Source organism: Danio aesculapii, chromosome 21, assembly GCF_903798145.1.
Source record: "Danio aesculapii chromosome 21, fDanAes4.1, whole genome shotgun sequence".
NCBI lineage: Eukaryota > Metazoa > Chordata > Actinopteri > Cypriniformes > Danionidae > Danio > Danio aesculapii.
Genome location: NC_079455.1, coordinates 12,121,938 through 12,144,031, shown reverse-complemented (window position 1 = coordinate 12,144,031; position 22,094 = coordinate 12,121,938). Strand labels below are relative to the sequence as shown.

Sequence of the window (22,094 nt, the reverse complement as noted above, 5' to 3'; positions counted from 1 at the left end):
CCCACGCAAGCATGAGGAGAACATGCAAACCTCACACAGAAACACCAACTGACCCAACTGGGGCTCGAACCAGTGACCTTGTTGCTGTGAGGCAATTGTACTGTGCCACCGTGCTGCCATATATATATATATATATATATGTGTGGTTTGCACTGTCGCCTCACAGCAAGAAGGTCGCTGGTTCGAGTCCTAGCTGGGCCAGTTGGCATTTCTGTGTGGAGTTTGCATGTTACAAATATATGCTGGATAAGTTGGCAGTTCATTCTGCTGTGGCAACCCCTGATGAATTAAGAGACTAAGCCGAAGGACTTTCCAATGACTTTCTAATGGCCCAATTACCCTAGCTTGTCTAGTTATCCTAATTAACCTAATTATGCCTTTAAATTGCACTTAAAGATGAATAGAAATTAGTTATTAAATTATTATGTTGAAAAATGTGCTAATATTAATTATATTATGTGTAAAAATCCTCTCTGTTGAACATCAGTTGGAAATATTTTAATAGTAATAGTGTATTAACCGATAATAGTTTTGGCTGTTGTATATTTGCAATTTGGTTTCTAAAGATCACCCAGGCTGAATGTATTTATTAAAAAATACAGTAAAACAGTATTTATAAGGACGATTTAATATGAAATATTTTTACATTAAGTTTTAGCATGTTCAGTTTCAGTTTCATATGATCTTTCAGAAATATGACACTGATTTAGTGCTCAAGGATAATTTCTTGCTATGAATATACGTATGTGATGGAAAATATTTTAAGAATTAATACCTTTTTTGTTTAGAAATATTGCATGTTCCTATTCTTTCTTTGTTGAACCTGAACTATATATTGTATAATATATATAAACATTCGTGAAAATAGTCCAGTAGTTTTTTTACCCCATTTTAAAAGGATTCAGTAAAACACTTGCTTAATTAGGAAATGACCCCCCGAGGGTATTGTTTTAGTTAATTTTGTTTCCATGGCAGATAAATACTGTAATCACATGCTCGAGAAGTCATGTGAGAAGAGTAAAGGAAACGGCTTCAACTGTCCACTTCCTAAAAGTGAACTCCGATGAGACTCTTCTGCCCTTTGACCAGCGAGACAACAAGGGAAATAGAGCTAATGAGGCATGGAAAACAAAAACACACCCTTTTATTGCCCAAATCACCCTCCTTCACACCTCTGAGTTTCCATTAGTGTGTGAAAGCATTTCCTACCTGCTGCTACAACGAGACTTTGAATTAAACGCATAGAAATGAGCAACAGAACCAGGAAAAATGTCTTCAAAAATGTATTATTTATCAATTTACACAAATATAAATACGATTGAGGTGATTCCAAAACTTATATATATAAAAAATATCAAAGCCTTTAGGCAGTTTTACACATTCTCATAATATTAGCTACAGTGGAGTAGTGTGAAATCAATCCCTGAGAAGCAATCATTTCGTTTGTAGCTTTTGGGATCATTCCTATGTGCAAGTCCATGTGCTGAAACTGAAAGACCACTTTGCTGTTGTGAAAAATATGAATTTACATGCTAATGTGATTTCAAATCTCAAATGTGTGTGAAAAAACTAAATCTCATCAGTGATCTGCTATTTTTTTGTTATTGTTGTTTTATGGAGCCAGATCAGTCTCAAAAATAATACATTTGCAAAAATAAAACTCAAACACGCACAGCACAATTTACATTTAAAAAATCCAATACGTAAATTTAAATTCAAAGAAAAAAATCTGAAATATTTCCCCAAAAGTATTGGATGTGTACATTTATCAATTGTTTTAAATTTACGAATTGTGTTTTGTAAGTTTACGAATTGTGTTATGTGATTTTACGAATTGTGTTTTGTGTATTTACAAATTGTGTTTTGTGAGTTTACGAATTATTTTGTTTATTTACAAATTGTGTTTTGTGAATTTACAAATTGTGTTTTGTGTATTTACGAATTGTGTTTTGTGAGTTTACGAATTGTGTTATGTGAATTTCCGAATTGTGTTTTGTGTATTTCCGAATTGTGTTTTGTGAGTTTACGAATTGTGTTATGTGAATTTACGAATTGTGTTTTGTGTATTTCCGAATTGTGTTTTGTGTATTTATGAATTGCGTTTTGTGTATTTGCAAATTGTGTTTTGTGTATGTACGAATTGCGTTGTGCATTTACGATTTGTGTTTTATGTATTTACGAATTGTGTTTGTGTATTTACAAATTGCGTTTTGTGTATTTACGAATTGTGTTTTGTGTATTTACGAATTGTTTTTGTGAGTTTACAAATTGTGTTTTGTGTATTTATGAATTGTGTTTTATGTATTTACAAATTGTGTTTTGTGTATTTACGAATTTTGAACTGAATTTTGTACATTTGAATGGTGTATGAATTTTATTTTGCAAATGTGTTATTTTTGGACTTATCTGGCTCCATATTGTTTTGCATGAAAAGTTGACCGTGTGTGTTACAACAAACCACATTTCCTCATTAAATCGTATGTACAGTGTGATTGAAGATTTCATCACCTCAGACTGGTTATTATGAAAGCTTCGGCTCAGAGTTCAGTCATCTTAGCATTTCTGCTAGTTTGTTCTGTCATCCATTATGGCTTAAGGTGTAGTATATGAATAAGTATTGTTGATTTTCTGTAGTTTCCCGTCAGCTCTCTGTGATCACGGGTTACCCAGAAACACGCAGGTCCAGCACTGCTGTTGCTAAGCTGCCGAGGAAGGTCTCACTCCGATGCGTCCATTCACCAGGCCTGCAAAGGGCACTGCGGAGACAACAGACCGAGTTAGCATTACTGACACAGTTCATGGAGAGAAAAGTGTAGAAGAATGTGTAGAAATATAAAAATATTTGTAAAAATTGGTCAAAACAAATTTGCTGTTGGCCTAACTGGAAAAATCTTTCTTAACATGAATATAGCATGTTGCTGGCATATTTCTAGCATGTTTTACTTATTATTTAGCAAGCTGTTTTAGCTAATATAATTTGGCATGGCATCAGCATATTTTAACACATCACAAGTATGTTTCAACCTGTTTTGTCAAATTTTTAATGTGTTGCTAATTTATCAAAATTGGGATTTTGTTTGAGCGAGCTGTTAACATGTTTTTCACATGTTAATGGAATGTTCATTACTAACATTTCATTCATCAACATTGTTAACATGTGTTGACACATTCTACAAATGCTTCGACACATTTTAGCACAATGCTAACATATTTCCATGTTTTTAGCTCATTTTTACCAAGATGCAAACATTATTTACCATGTCCATGTACCATGTTTTTCACATATTAGTAGCATGTTGATTGCTAACATTGCATTAGTAGCTACAAGAATGTTTTAACATGTTTTAGCACAATGTTAACATTTCAAGCATGTTATACCTAGATGTTAACATGTTTTATTAAGAAGCTAACATAATTTACCATGTTGTTAACATGCTTTACAACATCTCTGATTTAATGTAATTTATTCTTAAGTTGTTATTTTGTTTTAACATGTTACTATCATGTCAATTGCTACACAATATTTAGTATGTTAAACTTACTAAAGTTTAGTTTTCACTAAAAGTCAGTAACATGTTTTACCAATTTAAACATGTTTAGCACATGTCTAAAATGTTTAAAAAGCATTTTGCTAACATGTTTCTATTTTTAACAGGTTGTTATGATATTTTTTCACATTGCTAACATGTTTTAGAACATTACAAAAAAATTACTCTTAATTTTAGCAAGTTGTTAGCATGTTTTTTTCCAATGTAGGGATGTTTATGACATAATTACATATTTTATTTATAAAAATTAAAATAATAATATTACAAATAGCACTTTTCTACATTCCCCCCTATTTTCATCTTACCGATTTACTTATGGTGATGTAGCAGTGCTGCAAGTAATAGGATGATGCATCTGTTCCTAGTTATTATTAATAAGAGCTGCTTCTGAAATATTCGCTTGAGCTGTGAGACCATGCAGTAGCTGGAATTTCATGATGGATCATAGCACCGTAGTGTTGTCAGATGTACCAACTACTACAAGTCTGTACTGAAATTTATGAGACTTCTATAGCAATTTATACAATTTCTATTAACTATAGCAGCATTTTTTAGCATTTGGAGTGCTGATAAATGGATTCTTCAACATTAATTGGCCAATGTGTTTAGTCAGAGTATATGGGCCACTGACACATGATCATTTGTCCTCTTTCTCTCCTACTTTGCTCCATCACGGTCATTTCCCTAACTTTTGCTCACAGCTTTCCACGCTCGTTCAAGCTGCATTTTTTTAAATATCTGAGGTAGACTTGAACTAAACAAAGGGGGATTTTGTGACCCTTTAAGTTAAACATAAGGTGAATAAAGAGTGCAGAAGACTGTCTGACCTGCTTGCTGGAGCCCAGATGTGTGATGGTGCTGGAGTCCATTGTAGAGTACCGAGACGGATGGGAAAACTGGCCAGCTTCTTGTTTGGGAGAGTACACTAAAAAAGACAAGTGCAATGTGAGTTTTGACATTTAGAATCTGATATTTCCTGCACTGATGAGTACAGAAGCATTTGTTTTTACTGTGTGACTGTGTGAAGGGCTGCTGGGAGATGTGAGCTGTGGTGAGCTGTGTGAGGCTGGAGCTCTGAGGAAACTGCATCGGCTGCAGAGTTGTGAGTCCAGACACGCTGTTGATGACGGGAACACTCTGAGATTGAGGGGACGTCAGACCTGCAATAACACAAAACACACTCATTGTCACAATTCTCAATTCACGTCGCACAATTCTGAGTATAGATACAATTCTGATTTTACAAGTTAAAATTCTAAATTTACATATCGCAATTTTGAGTTTATGTCTTTTAAATCTGTTTACACCTTTCAAGTCTAAGTTTACACATCAGTTATAAGTTTCAAAATGCATTTCAATTCTGTTAAAAATACATTTAAATTACAATATCTTAAAATTTTAATCTTTCAAATCTAAATTTACATCTTACACTGTAAAAAACACAATCAATTTGTGTTAGGACAACATGAATGAATTATTCGTTTTTAAAAATGTTATTTGATTGAGCATAATTAAGTTGTCTCCACAAAACCTCAAGAATTGTGTTGTTTCAGCTCATTTAACAAACAACAAATGTCATCTTTTAGAGTGTACATAAGTTTACATTTTACAGTTGTTACATTAATTAAAATAACATGTTGCAATTTTTTAATTTTACACTTCACAATTTAAAAATACATCTCACAATTCTAGTTCAAACCTCACAATTCTGAGTTTACATATTTTAATAACCTAAAATATCATCATTTTAAAGTTCATTCATTTATCCATTTTCCTTTGGCTTACTCCCTTTATTCATCAGGGGTCGCCACAGCGGAATGAACTGCCAACTCATCCAGCATATGTATTACACAGCGGATGCCCTTCCAGCTGCAACCCAGTACTGGAAAACACCCATACAAACTCATTCACACACAAACACTATGGCCAATTTAGTATATTCAATTCACTTATAGCGCATGTCTTTGGGTTGTGGGGGAAACCGGAGCACCCAGAAGAAACCCACACTAACACGAGGAGAACATGCAAAGTCCACAAAGAAAAGCCAGGACTCGAACCAGAGACCTTCTTGCTGTGAGATGACATTGCTAACCACTGAGTCACCATGCCATCAGTAAAATAATTTTACAGAAAAAAAGATTTTTGTTTTTCTACCTACAGTTTTTCTTACATTTTCAGAAATAAAGGTAGAAAAGTTTTTTTGTTTTTTTAAAAAAGTACTATTTTGTGCCTAAAGGTTACATATTTGTGATAAAAAAGTTCTGTATTGATACCCTAAAGTTATTTTTAGTACCTAGTATATTTTAGTGGCCTATATTGTACCTTAAATATTCATGATAGTACCTTTAAAGTAGAAAAATGTACTTTTGATTGTGTGCCACCCCAGGGTCAGCTCTTAATTTTCAAAAATCCCAACTCATTTTTTCCCAATCCCTTTAAATCCCAACTCATTTTGAATTTTACCAGCAGGTTTTCTACACGAAATGTGTTTTTTTTTACATAGAAAAAATCGGTCAGTCACTCTTGAGATGATTTTTCTATATATTTCTGAATATGGAATATTAGTTGAGTTGCACAGAAATGAGTGAACTTTTATTTACAGAACTATTCTTACAGCAAACTTCTTGCAGTGAGGCAACAGTGCTAACCACTGAGCCACTGTGTGGCTCTATTAGTAGCAATTAGGAGACTTTACTTAAAATAAGTGCATAAATCCATTACCTTGAATTATTTTATTACATAACAGTTCCAGGTTACATTGATTTTACTCACTTTAAAGTTAAGTCAACTTTTTGCTTTTAAGGCAATGGGCTAACTCATTTTTTAAAAGTAACTAATTGCTTTTTACACATTTATATCTAATTACATTGTAATTCTCAATTTGCATTGTGCAATTTAGGTTTTATATATTGCAGTTTTGAGTTTATATAGTGCTCCTCTGAATTTACAGGTTGCCGTACTGAGCTTATTATAACATTTTATTGATTTATTGTATTGTTATACATTATAATTCTGAACTTTTAAATTATAATTCTCAGTTTACATCACTTTTTAGTTTAAATTTCAGTTAATATCTCATTATTGCCTAAATTTTTTTCTTATTTTAGAACTGGAGATTTTACATTCTTTCCATTTTGATTGTATTTCAAAATCTGAGTTTAAATCTCACAAATTCTGACTCATTTAAACCTCTACGAAAGAGATATACAATAACTAGGGCCAGACAGAATCTGCTGACTTTTTTTGCTATTTCTGCAGAGAATTTTGTAAAAAAAAATCTGCGGATTTATGTGGAATGATTTTAGGAGTATCATAACTAAAAACCTAATCTATGAAATAAAATAATAATTTATTTTTAACTTTTATTTATGTTTACAATGCAAATCCAATTAGATCCAATTAATTGGTAAACAAGCAAGTTTCTCATATAATATATCTACTGAAAGACAGAAAATTATTTACAAACTGTATTGTAAATAAATCATATGAACATTTTAATATTACTATTATTATATCACAATAATATTAGTGAAATTTATTTAAAAACTGAATAAATATACAATTTACACACTTTACACAGACTAGTAAATACAGAGACTCAATGATGGGCTAAAAATCTGTGGAAATCTGCAGATTTCTGCACGCGCAGATTCCATGTGGCCCTAGATATAACTAAAAAAAGAGATACAAATATCCAGTTCTAATACAAAATAAAGCCAGAATGGTGAAGTAAGTTTCCCTGATGACATGAAGATAGAGGAAATGAAATGGTCACACTCACTTTGAGCAGCAAGACTCATAATGAGACTCTGTGCTTGCTGGTGATGATGATGATGATGATGATGAGACGACTGAGACAGACTGTGAATGTTGGTCAGAGTGCTCACAGGAGGCAAAACTCCACCAGAGACTGAGATCTACACAGACACACAGGCACACACAATGTAAACATAAAACATAAAAGGCACGCAAATCTTTTTCAAGTAAGGGCATGGTTCCTTTCCTCTAGTGAAATATGTCATTTTCGCAGTGTGAGCTCGCACTAACATAACATACCATAACAAATGTTTATTGGCGGAGGGCAATTCACACCAGCCATAAAAGTGAATAAAGGAAGGGTTGTGGTGTTTAACACACTGCCTGCACTTGCTAGATCAATGCTCTCTTTGACCCAGTTGAGTCAGTTTTCAAATAAAGGCGACTTTATCAATCATGTCTGTAAAACGTACATTGATCTTTGCGACTACATGCTATTTCGGGTCAGAAGAGGAGTTAGTAGACCTGTGCTTGTCAAAGCGTGCACATCATGTTAATGGAGCCCCTAAAACAGTGTTTAATTCAGAATTTTGGAAAAGAACTTCTAGACTATATCCTCATGACCTTGGGTTGTTGTATTTGGATACTTTAACACATTTTTTTACCAGCTGTCTCTCTTTTTTATTATGGTGCTGGCAAATATATATGTGACGTTTCACAAACTGATTTTGAGAAGAGCACGTGAGATGATTGATCGTGGCTGGTCTCTCATCTGTAATAATTAGGAAGCCAATCGGATTATTCCAAATTTACTTTAAGTAGCCCACGTAGCGTTACTCCCTTCTCTTTGTTTTTGAAGAATCCACCCCATCTCCCACTTTCCTTCTTTACCGGGGGAGCTCTCGAGAACTACCTGATCTCATACCCCCTTACATGCTCACTGACCAGATGGGAGACCTGGGTTCTCTCCTGGGACAGCATGCCAAACCTGCCATAATTAGCAAGCAATATCTAAGTGTGAACTCTTGAAATATATATTGATGGATAGGAAGTCTGCTTTACCTCCCAGGTTTCATAAATGGCTGGCAAAAAAGTTATAATTTTTCAAAAATGATGGGTTAACAAAAAGATCCTATCTATGGACCCTTCCTCAAATATTCATTCATTCATTCATCTTCTTTTCGGCATAGTCCCTTTATTAATCTGAGGTCACCACAGCAGAATGAACCACCAACTTATCCAGCATATAATCTTATCCACCATGCTTTTCCAGCAGCAACCCAACACTGGGAAACATCCATACACACACATACAATTTTAGCTTACCCATTTCACCTGTACCACGTGTTTTTAAACTTGTGAGGGAAACCAGAGCACACCCACACAAACACGGGGCGAACATGCACACTCCACACAGAAATGCCAACTGATCCAGCCGAGGCTCGAACCAGCGACCTTCTTGCTGTGAGGCGATTGTGCAACCCACTGCACCACAGTGCTGCCCTTCAAATATTCATTTAGAAGTTAATAATTTTGGTTGTGGAGTAGTTAGTTAGTTAGTTAGTTAGTTAGTTAGTTAGTTGTTTTTTGTGCACTTCTTAATTGGATTGTCAGACTTTTTATTTTAAGATTTTTCATTCAAGTATATTTTGTATTTTACAATTGTTGATATTTAAAAAAAAAAAAGATTTGTTTTTCTATAGATAAATTTGAATATTTTAATCCGTTTCTCTGTGATTATAGATTTTAAACAAAACAGTTTACATTTTATTAAACAGTTATATCTATTAAAATAAGAATTTGGTCGTCTAACTTATTTAGAAACAGAAAGATTATACATTTAAGTTTAAATGGGGTGTTGCAAAAAATGAGTACAACATTTTAACAAAACTTAATATTTTTTTATTCTCTTTTTTACTGTTTTATTTTTCCTTTTTATTAAAAATATACTACATTAAACTATATTCACTGAGGTGTATTTATTAAGTTATTCCAGTTTTGTCTTTGGTACAGACTAATAGACTAGTATATAAACAAATATCTTATTGTATAGCATCTAATAGAAACTATTCATTTAAAAGAGAGATCAGTAAGGGGTGTAATCATTTATGCTGGCCATTGTATATATAAGAAGTTTTTGATTTACCATTTTGGCATCCGTCGATAACAAGCCATGGCAGTGGTCCAGACCACTTGGAGAAACCTGCTGCAATACTGACGGATGACTGATGGTCGTGGAGGAAGTGACCTCACTGGCTGCTTGTTGACTGTACCTGAGCTCTGCATCGAAAGAAATAAGAAATAGGTTACTTTTTCTACTCTACCAGGATCAGCATTTAAATGTATTTAAAGAAGTCTATTCTGCTCATCATGCCTGCATTTATTTGACTATACATCAAAAGCTGTAAAATTGTGAAATATAACTGCTTTCTTGTTGAATGTAGTTTACAATGTATTTTATTCATGTGAATTAATTACTGCATTATAATTCCAGTCTTTAGTTTCACATAATACTTCAGAAATCGTTCTAATATCATTATCTGTTGCTCAAGACACGCTTATTATTATCATTAGTGTTGAAAACTGTTGAGATACTTTATCTTCTAAAAATGCCATTAAAAACTTACTTTTATTAATCCAGAACGCATTACATGTTCAAGAGTGAAAGTAAAATGAAAAAGTACATTTATAATGTACGAAAATCACTTCTAATGAACGCTATTATTTTAAAAAGTTCAATAAATCCTAACATCTAAAGGAATACTCAACATTTTGGAAAAGAGGCTCATTTTACAACTCCTCTAGAACTAAACAGTTGAGTTTTCCCATTTTTTTATCCATTCAGCCGATCTACGGTCTGGCGGGAGCATTTTTAGCTTAGCTCAGATTACATAATTGAATCGAATTAAACCATTAACATCTAGTTTTGATAATTGAATCATTTAAAGCTTGACTCTTTTGTAGTTACATTGTAAAGACAGGCAGAAAATGAAAATTTAGGAGCTACATTCTCATTCTGGGCCTAATGGTCTAATTCGATTCAATGATCTATGCTAAGCTAAGCTAAAAGTCAAAGTCCCTTTAAGACAAGTAATTTCACATGGCAGCCATCTTTGAAGTACCTCTCGGGCAGTATGCACGGGCATTCTCCAAAATTGCGTGCCAAGTTTACGATTACATTTCATATTAGGAATCACAAATAAAATTAAACAACAACTAAGTCTTTAGTTTTATTTCTAAAAGTTCCAATCACACAAAATTTGCAGAAACTAATGGCTGGTCCTATACCCTCTCTCAGGGAATGGTCAGTCTACAGCGACTGATTGACTCCTGTACTAGAAGGCAGGGCTTTATTCACCATATTGATTGTTACACTTTTCCCTATTCAAAACTGTACGAGTGACATGTCTTGTATATTCTATAGTCTTTGTAAAAGGTGCTCCCGCCAGACCTGAAGATTGGCTGAATGGATTCAAAAATGGTAAATTACTACTGTTTAACTCAAGGAGTTGTAAAATGAGCCTATTTCCAAAAAATATGGAGTGTTCCTTCAATATCAGTCTCCACTAAACTAACACAATGTGAAGTTTGTTGTCTGGTCACACTGAACATTTAAAAAATGGCTAGTCGCACACAGTGACCTGATTCCGTCTATCTTTATTTGACCTTGTTTCACAGCCATAAATGCAGCTAAAATGATAAGAGCCTGTAGTCCAAACACTGAAGGAACATTTACAACGCCGTCTGTTCTTTAAACGCATTCTCATAAACATACCTCAAATCTGATTACACTAAAATGTTGTGCCTTTTCTTTCTCCAACAAACAAATACAATCAAAGATCTGCTTTTGAGCAGTTGGAGGTCAGTGACTGTAGCTGAACACACAGCTTGAGCAAACACACGGCTCTCTGACTCACGCTCTTGACGTAATATTAATCCATCGGCAAACATTCAGAGGAATTCGGCCCGTTTCACAGCCTGACAGTTTACAGCTTTTCAACACAGCAGGCCGCTTTTGTCATTGACAGAAGTTAAGCTGAAGCATTATGATTTTATTATGGGATCATTTTAAGCCACCTCTGCTTGATCCTTCTGCTTTTAATACATTTTCTCATCTAAATGCTTTTGACCTTCTGATAAAAAAAAATGTGCATACCTTTCCAGACACAAAGCATGAACCTTGACTTGACCCTGGTTTGACCCTAAAGATTGTGTGAAGCCATTTTATGTGCTTTTATCTGACATGCGTCTGTGGGTGTGGAGGTGTGTTTTGTTCAAACACCAATAGGATGGAGGAATTACAATGAAACACACACTCATACACTACTACTGAATCTGCGACCTTGTTTACACCTGGTATTCACACTCATAACAGTTGAATAAGGCTGTAAATCACAGTTATTATCGTTGACTAGACCAAAACTATTACATCTTTGCCACTTGAAACAAAGATGAAATAAACAATATCAGATACAAAGTAAATACCTTAAAAAAAGGAAATAATTGAAAATGGTGCTGATATAGCACAAACATACAACTCTTTCTTGGATGTAAAACCACAAGTTTAAAGAACATGACTTTTTTAAATGTATTTTCCCTATTCTCTCACATTTAAATTTTTCTTTACTTTGTTCTTTTATTATCATTTTTTTATTTTACTTAATACACCATGCTGCCAACCTCAACTTTTGGTGCTGACCTGTTTATATGCTTAATTTGTAAAGTGAATGCACATCATATATTGTTTATGCACTTCATATACTGTTTTGTTCACAATATGTGGGTTTTAGTGTGGTTTATTATTTTTTTTTTATCAATTTTGTACTGTTATATATATATTTTTTCTATTTGTACTGTTATTTTCTCTTTTAATTTTGTTTGTTAATTGTCACAAAAAGCTGATAATTAAATCTTATTAAAAAATAATAGAAAATGGTTTATTTTTTATGGATTTCAGCTTTATACAATCTAAACGTGTTATAGCTTTGGTATGGAAAAATACCCAAAGAACTGATCTTGCACAATGGATAAAGGAAATGTCTGATAATCTTGGTCTTGAAAAATTAACATAAGTAATCAGGGGTAAAGCAGAGACTTTTGAAAAAAGTTCTCTTTGACTCCTTTCGGTCGCTTTACAAATGGATAGATAAAAATTGGATGTCTTTGAAAAGATGATGGTAATTTAAAATTGAATGTAATGATGTTTTTTTTCTATTTGTATTAGTATTTTTCATAGTATTGTATTTTATTCTATTTTATATCTATTCTATTTTCTATTTTGTTTAACAAATGTACATTTGGAAATATCATATAAGTTAATATTCTCTGCTGTTTGCTGGGTTTTGTAATATAATTAAAATCTATAAAAAAAAAGTTGAAAAAAAAGAAAATGGTTTCTTTTGTCTTGGTAGGTTTAAGTTGTTATTTAAATGAGCTAAATAGTAAAAAATACATTTTTGTTAGTTTCTGTACATTAGAATGTGTCCTAAACTAAAGATTTTAGCTGAGCAAAATAATGACTATACTATATTTAATGTCATTGAGTATAAAAATAGCTATACTAAAAAAAGAATTTCAGGCTTATTTAGAAAATAAATAATTTGATCAATCGTTAAGACTTTGCAGCTCCAAAAATATTTATTAATTAATTTGTATACTTTGCTGCCATCCTTTAAACCACTAGGTTTTACCCATTTGCTAGCAAGATGTTTTAATCAATAAAAATATAACCTAATTTAGATTATAATTAATTGTTTATATATAAAAATGTTTACTTAATTTTTACATAAATGCTTTACAATGGATGTCAATGGGACATTATTAACCACCAGCTACCAGTATATGACTCATAGATCAGTGCTCTTTAAATAAGGATTGTTTCATTAAAAAACACTCAAAAGCACTTAAAAATGTAGTGCGGAAAAACATTATTTTTACTTGATTTCACATGACAAATTTTGTGTTTTTTTTCATGGTTTTACGTGAATAATGTACATAAATGCTAATTTAAAATCATGTTTGTTCATTTTAATTTTAATAGGGCATCTCCTCTTTGACCCCAAAATAAAATCTAATTCCAAACATTGATAAAAGCCTATCACAGCACAAAAATAACACTTTTATGTTGCCACAACGTCTGATCATCAGTGACAGCCGTTAAAATCAGATGTAAACATTCATTCATTCACTTTCATTCAGCTTAGTCCCTTTATTCATCAGGGGTCGCCACAGTGGAATGAACCGTCAACCTATTATAGCATATGTTTTACACAGCGGATGCTCCTCCAGCTGCAACCCACTATTGGGAAACACCCATAGTTTATTCAGCACCAATTTAGTTTATTCAGGTCACCTATAGCGCATGTCTTCGGACTGTGGGGGAAACCGGAGCACCCAGAGGAAACACACCAACATGGGGAGAAAATGCAAAGTCCACACATAAACAAACTCTGTGATTATATATCTGAAACTCTTACTTGATTCAGAGCTGTGATGGTGGCTGTGTGATGGTGTGTGGGACAGCAGAGGGTTCATGTGAGGTGTGTACGTGTCCATTGCCAGCTTCTGCCTGAAAGCTTCCTCTTTACGCCGGTTAGCAAACCAGTTGTACACACGAACCTCCGTGACCAGGTTAGATCCAAGCCCATGAGCTTTAGAGGGCGACACTCCTCTCTGCACACACTCTGCCCTGAACATAACATACAACTAATGAATATTTGATAAACATTTTAACTTTCAGCACACTTCATTTTTCTAAAACAACCTAATTAAGAAACACATGCAATTAATAAGTGCCCCTTTGCATTGAACAATATAGTATATACTGTAGATTCATAGATAACAGATCAAATAGATATGATAAATAAGAAATGAATGCACGAGCACCATAATTTTAAAGTATAAATTGATTAAAACAATAAGTAATAATCAGACCAAATACATGACTAGAACAATTTGTTTAGTTAATTTTTAGTTTTAGTTAAGCTGTTTGCTCTGTCTTTTTGGCATTTTTATAAACATTTTTAAATCAATGACGTCAATCAATCTTTATTTCAGTTATTGAATTTTTCCAGTTAATTTCATTACAAGTTACAATAGATTTCAATATTTCTTTTTATATATTTGTGTTTGTTTGTTTGTTTGTTTGTTTGTTTGTTTGTTTGTTTGTTTGTTTGTTTGTTTGTTTGTTTAATTGTTATTATAAATATTTATTATATTATTAATAGATAGATAGATGGAGGATAGATAGATAGATAGATAGATAGATAGATAGATAGATAGATAGATAGATAGATAGATAGATAGATAGATAGATAGATAGATAGATAGATAGATAGATAGATAGATAGATAGATAGATAGATAGATAGATAGATAGATAGATAGATAGATAGATAGATAGATAGATGGAGGATAGATAGATGGAGGATAGATAGATAGATAGATAGATAGATAGATAGATAGATAGATAGATAGATAGATAGATAGATAGATAGATAGATAGATAGATAGATAGATAGATAGATAGATAGATAGATAGATAGATAGATAGATAGATAGATAGACAGATAGATAGAAAGATAGAAAGATGGATAGATAGATGGACGAAATATACCAGCCTGATCTTACGAGAAAACGTAAGTATTTTACATTTTGTCAGTTTAGTGGCTAATTTGTATGAATTCGTACGAGTTCAGTCGTACAAAATTGTGTGATTTTAAAAAGGTGTGGCACCTAACCCCACCCCTAAACCCAACCGTCATTGGGGGATGAGCAAATTGTACTAAATTGTATGAATTAGATCGTACGAATTCATACGAATTAGCCACTAAATCAAAAGGTTACGAATTGCTGTGAAATTGTGTTGGACAGACAGACAGACAGACAGACAGATATAGATAGATAGATAGATAGATAGATAGATAGATAGATAGATAGATAGATAGATAGATAGATAGATAGATAGATAGATAGATAGATAGATAGATAGATAGATAGATAGATAGATAGATAGATAGATAGATAGATAGATAGATAGATAAATTAATCCAAATCAATTAATAAAATAAACATAACTAAACAAATATTGTATAAAACTATATTTCGACAATATATATGTACAGTGTAAAAGAATCAAGTTGAATACAATTAACTGAACGACTTAAAATAAAACTGACTTAAAATGGCAAGTTGAATTTTATAACTCAAAAAAATAAGTTGACAACTGGTTGAGCTTTTTTTAACAAGTTAGAATAACTCAAAAACAATGGCGTATCGATCATTACCTGTTGCACTCCTCCACCAGCGCCTCTCTCTCCTCTTTGCTGGGGTTTTTCTGTCGTTCATAAGCCTGATAGAGGATCTCCTGGGACGCCGGGCCCCATTTGAAGCGGTTCCTCCTCATCCTCTTTGATCCAGGCTCCCCCTCATCTCCCACCGCTGCTCCAGATCCCCCCGCAGCCCCCGAATTGTGTCCGCCGTGATTGAATTCTGGGAAAAAAAACAGGACCTGATCCTGACTGGCTGAGTCACTGGGGTCAGAGCCCTGAACACGGTCGAACTCTGCGGAAATAAGAGGGGGACACGATTGGGGCAGGGTAAGGCAGAATCATGACAGAGAGAGAGAGAGAGCCTGGATGGGGAGACCGCAATGATTCAGAGGGAATAATGGATCCAGGGTTGAGGGACACATCCTTTTTAAATACAGTGCTCGGCATAAATGAGTACACCCCATTGTGAAAATGAATATTTTTATCAATTTCTCAGTGATTATATACAGCTGAAGTCAGAATTATTAGGCCCCCTATGATTTTTATTTCCTTTTTTATATATTTCCGAAATGATGTTTAACAGAGCAAAGACATTTTCACAGTAGGTCTGATAATATTTTTTCTTCTGGAGAAAGTTTTATTTGTTTTATTTTGGCTAGAATAAAAGCAGTTTTTAATTTTTTAAAAACCATTTTAAGGTCAAAATTATTAGCCCCTTTAAGCAAAATTTTTTATAGTCTACAAAACAAACTATTGTTATACAATAACTTGCCTAATTACCTTGACCTGCCTAGTTAACCTAATTAGCCAAGTTAAGCCTTTAAATGTCACTTTAAGCTGTATAGAAGTGTCTTGAAAATGATCTAGTAAAATATAATTTACTGTCATCATGACAAAGATAAAATAAATCAGTTATTAGAAATTAGTTATTAAAACTATTATGTTTAGAAATGTGTTGAAAAAAATCTTCTCTCCGTTAAACAGAAATAAAAGGAAAAAATAAACAGGGGGGCTAATAATTCTGAATTCAACTTCAAACAGAACAGATTAATCTAGGGGATATATCTATTAAAATAATATTTTAGTCACAGAACATATTTTGAAATGGAAAGATAATAGATTTACATTCATGCAAAATATTGCAATAATAAAATCAAAAAAATTCCCTAAATTTGTGTGTACTAATTTTTTAAACATTATTGTAAGTTATTTTGTTAGCTTAGTTACAGATTTGACTACAGTACATGACTAATCTAATGTGTATGCACAAATACAATATTGTAAAGCTTCCTTTAGAAAAAAAAAATTTAAATGAGAGATTTGTGGGGGGTGTACTCATATATGCTAAGCACTGTATACTGACCTTGACAGATAAAGTCCTGTATGTCTGTTCAGAGTAGCTAAATAACATGTGCTCTTAGTCAAAGTATGCAAACATAAATATTTTTATGTTTTCTCAATTGTTCTGTGAAATAAGACTATTAAATAATAAAACAATTTCAAAATAAAAATGGTCACGCTCTACAATAAGTTTCCTTTAACAGCATAAACTAATAATGAACAATACTTGTACACCGTTTACAAATTATAAATCATTGTTCAACATTTAATGCATTTTGAAAATTAAAAGTTGTGCTAATAAACGTTTATGTAAGTTTATACATATAAATATGTTTATACATATACAGATGTTAATGTAAGTTTATGTACTGTGAGCTAACGTGAACAATGAACAACTGTATTTCATTTTATAAAGTCAACAAAGATTATTGAGACTGTTCATTGTTTGTTCATGTTAATAAACACATCAACTAATGGAACTTTTGGTAAAGTGTTTAAATATACTAAAATATTTTGTACATCTTGTTTGTGCATTAAAATAAAACGTATGTGTGACAAAAAATTTATAATATAATAAAAAAATATATATATATATATATATATATATATATATATATATATATATATATATATATATATATATATATATATATATATATATATATATATATATATATGGGTTGGGTTCATTTGTAATGATCATATGCATAGAAAGCATAATAAAATGCATGTAAAGTCTCTACTTTAATGTTTCTAAATTGGTTTATATAACATTCCATTGTCATTCAAAGGAACAGATATATTTGTAAAAGTCAAACAATTATGACCTATAATTAATAAACTTGTAATATACGAAGAAACTTAGTTTTATTATTTTTAAAATTATTTAAAAACTTTTTTGACAACTTGGTGAAAGCCCTTGTCGCATATATCCCACAAACACATATCATTCACTAACTACTATCAATACATAAACATCATAACAACAAAACTAAATATAGGCAATTTTATTACATGATACAAAGGGATTTATTACATTAGAACTGCTTAAAAGAGATAAAAAGTTCAGGAATGAACGTTCATTTGTAATTTTAAATTTTCACATTTGATCAGGGATATATTTGAATAGAATTATTCAACTAATAGAGAAGAAATAAACAATTGTTACTCTAACATAGTAAACGATGCTTTTAAGCGCAATATACGCGTTAAAATCAAAGAAATTAAAACATATTTTTAAAATGTCAGAAAGATAAAGATGGTAAAGCTTTGGTACAGTTTATAAGATGTTGACTTACGTCGGTCGATTTCGCGCTGTTTCTGGACGTACCAGGTGTAAAGCGCGGCTCTTTTGGCGGTCTTCATCGGCGTGCCTTTATTGAGGTGTTGAGACAGGTGAGACTGATTGAGGCCCGTCACGTCCACCACCTCCCGCTGCGGGATATTGTGCTGCTGCATGTAGCCTTTAATAGTGCGAGCAACCCGCCACGGGTCCTCTCTGATCAGGAGCACACACACACACATTGCCGTCAGATTCTGAAAACCTTTATAACTAATTAGAAAATTTATTTCGGCTACTACAAAATATTGTAGGCTAACCCTATGTTGTATTGCCTATATTGTAAAAATGTTTACTGTAGCCTAAAATATAGGCTAGCGACATGCAACAATAATTTCCCAATTATTTTATAATTTAAAAACTACGTAAAATGTTTCGAAATAAATATACTTAATAATTAATAGCCTAATAACAGGCTAATGTATTTTTAGACTGAAGTCTTGAAGTTTAAATAAAACTTTAATTTCTATAAAAGTAGACAAATAATTATCTATAAAATGTGGAAATATGCAAAAAATAGACTCCATAATATTATAAAAACTCTGCGTTTGACATTGGTTATATGATTTTAAGTAGGCCTACACCGAAATTTATTTTGATGTGCCATTTGACCTAAAACGATGACAAGTTGCTTTACTATATGTCATATTTCTAATTAGCTATTGAAAAGACATTAAAATGATGTTGATCACCGATATTAGTAAATCGCTGGTGATCGGTTATTTATATTCGGCTGAAGGAAATCTGCAAATGTCGGATCCGCTAATGTTTGTTTGTTTGGGGAAATAACCCCTCACTTTTGAGTGTGCTCGAGGATGTTGATTTAAGACTATAACTTTGGACAATGAATAACTAGATATCTTTTCCCTCTATTCATACGACAATGTGTATCTTTCTGTTGATGATTTATAGAAATAAATTAATAACAACTACACGTGGTTTCGTTTTGACTTTACGTCAATGGTAATACTTGGGACATTTCGACATTCACTTACATTTAACAAAAACGATATAATACATATAACATAATATAAAACAATATAATAAGAAAAAACAATCAAACAACGGGGAGAAATCTATGTTAGTGGTTTTGTCAATTAATTTGATAAAAATGTTACACGTAAGCCTGAGACGTCAATAAAACAAAATAAAAACAGCTAGTTACTAAGTTACATAATTATTACTTATTTGATCATTTATTTATATATTAATTTAATCTACTTATTTATGCTAATTAATTATTTATGTCAATCTAATTTGTATTTATCTGTTTGTTTTAATATAATTATTTAAGGCTATTTTTGGCATTTAGTGTATTTGTTTAAATTTCATTTAATCATCTGTATTAATTATTTTCGAATTATTGATATTCGTTTTTGTTTGCTTCAGAAATTATCATCTTAGTTGTATTTTTATTTACTTAATTTGCTGATTTAATATAATTATTAGCATAATTATTTTACAATTAGCCTATTATAGCTATTAGGCTACTTTAATTTGATTTTCGTTTGTTTGTTCTGTAAAAAATACTAGTTGCCTTAAAATCTTTAAGTTGAATCAAATTATGAGTCCTTTTAACTTAAATTACATTAAACTGGTTTAAAACAACTTTTACAATTAAAAAAAACGTTAGACGTTCGAAAACAAGATCAACCTTGTTTAATAATTATATTTAACATAAAAACGTGTTGTCATGACTTTTTAGCAATGCTCTTTATTCAGTATCTTAATAATGATTTTGGTTAGTTATAAATTATAATTATAAATTAAAATAATTTACATTGATTTATAGCATATTTTACTATGCTTTTTCTCCAAACAGCACTGAAATTGGATTTACGCTACACTGAAATTGGATTTACTAAATTTTTTAAAGGTAAGTGTTGCAAACAATTTATATGGGCTGAATTTAAACAAACAAATTATGTTGAACATTACAGAATTTAATGTTTGTTTGAATTCAGTGTTTTTTTTTTCAGTGAATTCTATTGCCCTCCCTTGACTAGTTTGAAAACCCCTCCACAAAAATAGCAATTCTTCTTATTGCTACTGAAATTAAAATAACATTTAACATGCATGCTGCGTTATTTGAATAATTTGCATATTATATTTGATCGAGAACCCGTGGAGACTCCAGAGTAACTCACGACAGCATGCGCTCGACCTCCGCGCGTTGCTCCGCGGCCTCCTCGGTGTTCAGCGACTGCAGCTCTCGTAGGATTGGTGGCGTGTCGAAATCATCCCCGTCCTCCGAGCCTTCATCACCGGACAGTTTTCCGCCTTTCCCCTGCGCGCCGGTCAGCGTCAGAAACACCGGTTTCGAGTCGCCACAGTCGCTGCCGCCGTTGGCACTGGACGGAGACAGGGGCTTCTCTATTTTAATTCCGAATTCTGCGGGACACGGGCATAAATCCTCCAGCGCCTGGACCAGGACATCCTTCGTGACCCCCGAGTCCAGCAAGGCGCTCAGGAGCTCCTGCTGAAGCGATGTCAACTTGGACACCATGTCAGTAAACATCAATCCGGCTGGAAGTCCTCGCGGCCCCCGGTAAATAATCTTTGGAGGGGTGAAGAAGGATTTTTTTTGCACGAGACAAAAGTGCGTCGCGCTTGACTTTTGCAGTTTGTCCAGAGCTCGAGCGCACCTGCTGAAGGAAGTAGATCCACGCTCCTGATGGGCGGAGCTCTGTGTGCGCCCATTGGCTAGGGAACAGCGTCATGCAAATGATGTTCACTCATTTATGAATATGCTAATGTTAATGGGGAATTCATACGTTTGATTCAAGCAAGGTTGAAATAATAATAATAATAATAATAATAATAATAATAATAATAATAATAATAATATTCATTCATTCATTTTCCTTCGGCTTTGCCTCTTTAATCATCAGTGGTTGCCACAGTGGAATGAACCGAAAACTTTTCCAGCATATGTTTTACACAGCGGATGCCCTTCCAGCTGCAACCCAGTATTGGGAAACACCCATACATTCTCACGTTCACACTTATACACTAAACCCACACCAACATGGGGAGAACATGCAAACTCCACAAAGAAATACCAACTGACCCAGGCGAACATCAGGACTCGAACCAGTGACTTTCTTGCTGTGAGGCGACAGTGCTAACCACTGAGCCACCGTGTTGCCAGTAATAATAATAATAATAATAATAATAATAATAATAATAATAATAATAATAATAATAATAATGTTAATAAACTTTATTTTATTTAAAGAAGCATCACAAAGTGGTTTAGTAATGCATTTCGAAAATCACCAATTGGTGTTGGTGTGTTTTGGTACTTTTGGGTCACTTTTAGGCTGCTTTAGAGGTAAGATAATTGCATATATTACAGAGTGTTATTCATTTAGATTATTTTGACTGTATATGATCATAATTAGGCTAAATAGCTTTGAATTCAAACTATTAACAGATTGAATAATTAAAATAAAACTAATATAACTGTTGTTTCTTGGAAAGAATGTTCCCTAAAATTCTTTTTATATTAGATTGGCAAAAAGTACTCACACTTTTTATTTAGTTAAGCTTAAAACTGAAGTTACTAATGGTCAAAGAAAAAAGAAATCAAATATAAATAAAAATGTAAATTTACTACAAAAATAAAATAAGCAAAAAAAGATGATCACAAAAGAAACTAAAACATTTCATTAATCACATAAAAAAGTAGAAGGCAATAAAAAAGATAAACACTGCTTTATAAATATGTAACAACAACAAAATCAGCAGTAATAATAATAATAATAAATGTTAAGACACAATTGTTAAGAAAACTCATCATCAAACTTATATGTAAATTTTCACTTTAGAATCTAAAGGC

General features: G+C 32.5%; 1 protein-coding gene across 1 annotated transcript; it reads right to left on the bottom strand.

Annotated features, from left to right (window-relative positions):
• Positions 1-1,126: 1,126 nt before the first annotated feature.
• On the bottom strand, positions 1,127-20,893 carry hnf1bb (HNF1 homeobox Bb). Its single transcript, XM_056446246.1, has 9 exons — positions 20,401-20,893; positions 18,213-18,412; positions 15,589-15,865; positions 13,781-13,992; positions 9,451-9,584; positions 7,330-7,465; positions 4,559-4,708; positions 4,376-4,473; positions 1,127-2,756 (listed from the first exon to the last, which is right to left on the bottom strand). The coding sequence occupies exons 1-9, from the start codon at positions 20,769-20,771 to the stop codon at positions 2,736-2,738; spliced, it is 1,599 nt and encodes a 532-aa protein (XP_056302221.1). The 5' UTR covers positions 20,772-20,893; the 3' UTR covers positions 1,127-2,735.
• Between the last annotated feature and the right edge of the window lie 1,201 nt (positions 20,894-22,094).